The 6534-nt window shown below is 44.2% G+C and overlaps 1 protein-coding gene across 6 annotated transcripts; it reads left to right on the forward strand.

Annotated features, from left to right (window-relative positions):
• The first annotated feature begins 688 nt into the window (after positions 1 to 688).
• Positions 689 to 5203, forward strand: LOC136490067 (uncharacterized). Of its 6 annotated transcripts, none has more exons than XR_010767495.1 (5): positions 689 to 1047; positions 1127 to 2663; positions 4118 to 4197; positions 4274 to 4418; positions 4788 to 5203. XR_010767495.1 is itself a non-coding variant. In XM_066486557.1 (5 exons), the coding sequence occupies exons 1-5, from the start codon at positions 2380 to 2382 to the stop codon at positions 4850 to 4852; spliced, it is 423 nt and encodes a 140-aa protein (XP_066342654.1). In that variant the 5' UTR covers positions 689 to 2379; the 3' UTR covers positions 4853 to 5203. The 6 variants fall into 6 exon arrangements, 1 of the variants encoding a protein (XP_066342654.1); XR_010767496.1 differs by having other exon boundaries at positions 1145 to 2663; XM_066486557.1 differs by having other exon boundaries at positions 689 to 2441; positions 2580 to 2663; positions 4287 to 4418.
• Positions 5204 to 6534: the final 1331 nt, after the last annotated feature.

The raw sequence follows: 6534 nt of genomic DNA on the forward strand, positions 1-6534 counted from the left end.
TTGGCTCATCTATATACATACATACATATATATATATACATATATATATATATACATATACATATATATATATATATTCAATAGCCAGCTATAAAATAAGTTATTCTGTAGCCACCTCCATTTACGATAATTTTATATACTAATTTACGATAATATCAATACATATTTATGATAGTTGGGTTACTATAACACATGGGGATATTACCATAACGTTATAGTAAACCACTTAGTAAGGAGTTACTATAATCTCGTAAATTAACATAGTAATTATCGTAACTCAAAGTAGCTACAAAAATAAGTTATTTTGTAGCCTGATACAGGATAGTATATATATATATATATATATATATATATATATATATATATATATATATATATATATATATATATATATATATATATATATATATATATATATATATATATATATATATATATATTCCTGTATACCACTTCTATCCCCTTCCGCGGCCACGTCATCAATTAACACCAGCCGTCCGATCTTCCATCCAAAGGCTGCAATTGCTTGGATCTGATTCCGTTACAAGCGACTCCTTGTTACTCTTTTCAGCTCCTCCTGCTTCAACTGCGAATCCAGGCAATAAAATATCTTATCCCTCTCCTTTCTCGCACGTCCCGTCCCACCTCCACCGCTCCCACCCCAGCAGAGCGTCGCCCCTGCCTCCGGCGCCGCCACCGGCGAGCCCGTGCTGCCGAGCGTCGTCCGCGCCCCTCCCCCCCACACCCGACCTCGCGCTGCCGCCGCCGAACGCCGCGACGCCGTCGATGCAGCGACACCACGTCTCCGTCCTCTCCGCCCGGCTTCGCAACGCGCTTCACCGCCCCCAGCAACGGCGCTCCACCCCTCCCTCTTCCTGCCTCTGGCGACCCGAAGTCGCGCTGCGCCGCGCCAGCACGGGAGCCCCAGCGTCCAAACCCTAGCGGCGCAGCCTGGCACCATCACGCCCACACCGGTCTCCACTACTTCCCACCTCCACGCCGACCTTCGACGAAACTCGTGGCTTCCCTCAGAGCACCTTGCCGCAGGTTCCGCAACGATCTCTCCTTCTTTCACTTCCCTAAACTATTTTCATTCTTCATCTAGGGTTCAACTTGACCTGTTCAGGATGCTTCTATTACGCAGTCAGCTCCACCGGCGAGCCCGTGCTGCAGAGCATCGTCCGCGCCCCTCCCCCCCCACACCCGACCTCACGCCGCCACCGCCGGACGCCGCGCCGCCGCCGACGCAGCGACACCGCGTCTCCGTCCTCTCCGCCCGGCTTCGCAACGCGCTTCACCTCCGCCAGCAACGGCGCTCCACCCCTCCCTCTTCTTGCCTCTGGCGGCCTGACGTCGCACCATGCCGCGCCAGCACGGGAGCCCCGGCGCCCAAACCCTAGCGGCGCAGCCCGACGCCATCACACCCACACCGGTCTCCACTGCTTCCCACCTCCGCGCTGACCTTTGACAAAACTCGCGGCTTCCCTCAGAGCACCTTGCCGTAGGTTCCGCAATGATCTCTCCTTTCACTTCCCTCACTACCGGAAACAGTAAAATCGTAGAGTGCGTGCATTCCATCGGGCACTCGACAAACATCTGATTTACCGAGTGTATTTAATGAAACACTCAGCAAACATACAACACTCGGCAAAACCCACCTTTGCTGAGTGCCTAATAAAAAACACTCGGCAAACTACAACAAAATGCTCGGCAAACACGGACACTCGGCAAAGTGGAGTCACATGCGCTGGGCGTGCGGCGGCCATGTGATGGCCATTGGGTGCGCCGCCCTTCCGTTAGAACTTTGCCGAGTGTCTGTTAGAGACACTCGACAAAGCCAAGGTTTGCCGTGTGTTTTTGGTTGACACTCGGCAACCTGATATTTTTGCCTTCTGTTTTTGTTTGACACTCGGCAAAATGATGTTGTTGCCGAGTGTTTTTATTGACACTCAGCAAAATAATAATTTTTTTCCTCTCCTGCCCTCCAAACTTTTTCTACTCTCCACATACAACATGTGGTACTACATGTTAAAATTTGGCATATTTCTCGATCTGTTTGCTATATTTAATTAATTTATTGCATTTAGAGGAATTTTTTGGTTTAAGTCAAATTTGAACTGCAAGTGATTCAAATGATGGAATAAATTAAGTGGAGAAATCATATTCATGTTATTGAGTCTATTTTGGGGCCTTACTCAGGAAATGAAAAGAATTTTTGAACATTTTGTTCAGGAAACACGACCACGAACTTGTGGTCGAATGGTTTTTAAATTCTAAAAAAAGCAAACGAAGTCTGAAAATGATGAGATTTGTCAAAATCTCATGATATCATATGTGGAGACTATGGAAAAAAATTGAGAAGGTTTCGCACAATTTGTCATGTACGACCTTTACAAACCGAAGCATCTCCGAAGAAGAATCATAGCGTTGAGAAGGATTCGGTAAGATTTGGAGTCAAAGTGATGGTCGAATTTGGGTTTAACTTCAAAACTTTTTGTATAGGCAATAGACAACATAGATCGGTTCATGTCAAATTTTGGTAATTTTACAGATCCGTTTGATAATTTTCATTTATTAAGGATTTCGCTGAAAGTGAGAATAACCTTGGCAGCAAGGATGCAAGCTTCTTTATCACTGGGATTCTTTTGCCACCTGTTTCAAAGGTAAACATATAGTGCTTGCTTTTTTACTCAGTCAATTTAATCAGATGCACCTTCATTAATTATTTCACTACATATAAGTACATAATCCCATTTGGCAAAGAAATTTCTAGGTACCTGCTATTATTTTGTATGATCTACTGCTCATTTCCATATGGTGACATCCTAATGCACTTCCACCAATTAAACAAGACTCTTGATTGCTTTCGAAATGCGCCAAATAATCTTTTTGTATACTGTATTATTTTTAATTTCTTTAATCACTTACCATTTCAGTTTCCCATGAGTTACTGGTCATATTATTTTCGTCTGTTCACACTCCTTGGACTTATTTGTCGAACAATTGCAGCACTGAACTCATGCCAAATGCAACTATTAATCTTTCTTTGTATATTTCCTTATCCCGACAAGTGCTTATGCCTACACATCTCCTATAACTTCTGTAATTTGATGCCATACATCTTATGCTGCTGTACTGAACCGATGGCAAATGCCATCTTTTCCTTATATAAATATAAGTTCTATGGGCTTAATTCACCTACAAACGTTGTATGTCCCTTTAGGCTTCACACCAGGGTGGATGAAATGTTCTACCTTTTAGGTCTACTCTTCTACTTTATTTGCTTCATTTTTTTTTACTATACACATGTGTCCCTAAATATAGGATAAACCTATAGTAGTCCCTAATTTTTTTTCCTAGCCAACCTAATTGACTACACCTTCATTATTGACTTTACTACATATACCCAGCAGCCCAAGGATCAATATATACTTCTTAGTTGGAAAAGAAATTTGTACATACCTATTGTTATTTTCAATGATCTACCTGTCATTTCCATGTGTTGACATGCCAATGCGCTTCCAAAATTAGAACTTCTGTCTTGACTATTTTGGAAATGCTCTTTCAACCGGTTGTAATTGCACTTCACCTTTTGGGTTATTTTCTAAGGATGTGCAACTCTTTTCGGCTGTCCAATTGGCCCATCCTGTCTCAACTGATATCAATTTTGCCTGCTCCAAATGACGAGGCCCTCATAGCCCAAGTGAAAATAATAAACCAGTTGATCTTTCTTTTTTGTTATGCAGCCTATCAGATACATGTGTAATTCTTAATACAGTGCAGCTTCAGGTACTATATCGGACAAAAAACATCATTTTCATATTAGCCAATGATGTCCAGACCTATTTCCCTAAGCATCATTTTCATATTAGCCAATGATGTTTAGTATTTCCAAATATGATTAGTGCCTTTTCTTAATGACACTGATGAATACCAATCGCTTACATTATCCTGAACGTTACATTACAGTTAACTGTGATTTCTCTATTGCCCGAATGAACAGGTACCCATAATGTCTCTATTGCTTATTAGAAAGAAAATAGTATGTTTTCATTTCGTTCCATCTCTTTAATATTGCATTTGTGCTCTGTGCCTTACAATTTCTTTTCTTAATCAGAGCTACCATGCCGGGTACTGTTCCTGCTCCCCAGCCCTGCGGGAAACGTAAGGCTGATATGTTGCTCGGCTCACAAGAAGGTTTATTTTGTCCATACACATGTACAACCGCTTATAATGTTTGCTGAAGGTCTCAATTCATTACCAACAAATACAGGTTCGCCGAATAGAATTGTTTAATTCTACAATTAAATTGTTTCAACACTTGGACTCACTGGAAAAGCTGACTACCACAAGCTTGGTGATGTTTTGGTGCAACACTTACTATGCTTTGGGACAGTGGGATGATACAAGACTCCAAGGTTAGTACCCTGCCCTGAGCGCTGGCCATCGTCACAGTGTAGTACGGAGTATCAATTACTTCATCACTGCTAATTGCAAATTCAAATGTAAAGAACCTTGATTTCTAGATGACCTCACTTCTAATTACATAGAGTAGGATGTTATTTTTTTTTCCCAGATTGCTCTTGAATGCATGATATAATTAGTAATATTCCTATACTGTGATACCTGCTGCTTTCCCGTTGTTTTTTATTGAAATAGCCTTGGTACATGTCAACTGCACATGTAACTACCAATGCAATAAGAAAGTTCATCATCTGCCTTCTTTAATTAATGGGAATTGGCTATGTGCTGCAGCAATAGAGTCTTAACGTCTTTTTCTTATGCAGATATATGCCCTGATCGCTTGGCTGATGAGCCATGGTTGAAAGTACTGTTGGCTGATTTGTTATGAGAGAAAAATACTGTTCGTTGGCTGAAAAAGTATGGCTTATAAGCCAAGCGAACAGGACGTATAGATCCTACATGGTCTTAATTCGCTTCGCGAACATCGAGTGGAAGAGATAGAGAAGGCTTGATGTTAATATCATGGCGTTCCTTTATCAATTAGATAGTTTAATGTCTTCTGTCAAATCCGAATTATTTGACGGCTGCTAACTATATAGATTTGAAACTTAATGATCCATGCTATCTTCTGCTAAATAAAATTATTAATGAGTAGCCAAAAAAAATGTGGTTCCATGTTACCATGCTTAATTTCATAGCTTACTATACATATATATGTGCTTTCAGGTTGCTCTGCTTCCAATGGTTACAGGTTCCATGGAAAAACTTTTCCGTTCAATCTTGGTTCTATATATATCTATCCACTGGACATCAGCACGCTGTTACTTCTTAGTGAAATAGTTGTCCACCAGTTGATCACTAATAGATGATTCAATTTGTTGTTCTGTAATACTTTGCCATTTTTAATTGGGTTGAGTAATAGCTATGGCCTGTTCGGCTTGCTGAAACTTGGTTGAAAAGCACTGTTCTGATTGAATTGTTGCGAGAAAAAAATATTGTTTCGACTAAAAAAAAATAAGCTAAATAGTGCGGATTATAAGGCAAGTCGAATGGGGCTATGCCCATGTATCTGTGGTTTCCTTTTTTGACGAAGTATAGCGATGCGATCGGGCTCTGGCCCGCGGCAACGGGGTTTCCTGTTAGTTTATTTATAGACAGATAGACCCGCGGCTTCGATAAAGGGAAAAAGATAAAAAGTAAAAGCGAATGTGTAAAAAACGAAAGAAAAGGGTTGGCTGGGACTGGAGTTTTATAGCATTTGCGCAGCGCAGGGGTGGAGTGTGGTGGAGACGTGGAGTTGGTTGGGCTTGCCACGTCCCCGTCGGAGGTGACCCGGCGCGGATTGACCAGCTCGCCGCGGGGAACCGAAACCGAACGCGTCGACCGACCGCGCGCCACCTCGCCGCAGCACGCAGCAGCCGGGGCCATTGGGCCAGGAAGGCAGAGTCGTGCGGTTCGCCCTTCGCCGTGTGCGTGACATGTGCTGGTACATGGGGGCGTAGGCGCGTAGCGTAGCCTTTTCGGGCCCGCCGTTCCCATCGCCTCGCCTGCTGCGGCGACGTCGAGGTGGGAGACGGAGACGGAGGCCGGACGCCCCGGACCACATCAACGGATGATGGATGGGAATGCATGGGACTGGTGGCCCAGGCCCTCTACTCCCCGCGTGCAGGTGCTGACCACGGCGCCGCGGCCCGGTAGCGGATTCGAGGGGGAGGAAGGAACAAGGGAAGAAGCGAAAAGCACACCTGCAGCCGGGCAACAGCAGCGGCCAGCGCGGTGGTACAGCAACAGCAGCCACTGAGCCAGAGCTGCAGCCACAACCAGCGCAGGTGCGCCTAGGCTGGGACTGGGGAGCCGCCACGGGTAGACGCTAGCCGTGGTTCCTGTGTCGTGTATGGTCTGGCACTCTGGCAGCCTGGCCCATGCCACGTTTACTACTAGTAGTAGTACTACCCGTACGTACGTAGGAGTATGGTGTCTTTCCTACTAGTAGTAGCTCATCGGAGCCGTACGTCCGTGCTGGCTTCGCTTCCCTCCTCAGATCTCCACTTCTCCCCCAGTCTGTCACGA

The sequence above is a fragment of the Miscanthus floridulus genome, chromosome 10 (assembly GCF_019320115.1).
Source record: "Miscanthus floridulus cultivar M001 chromosome 10, ASM1932011v1, whole genome shotgun sequence".
Classification (NCBI taxonomy): Eukaryota; Viridiplantae; Streptophyta; class Magnoliopsida; order Poales; family Poaceae; genus Miscanthus; species Miscanthus floridulus.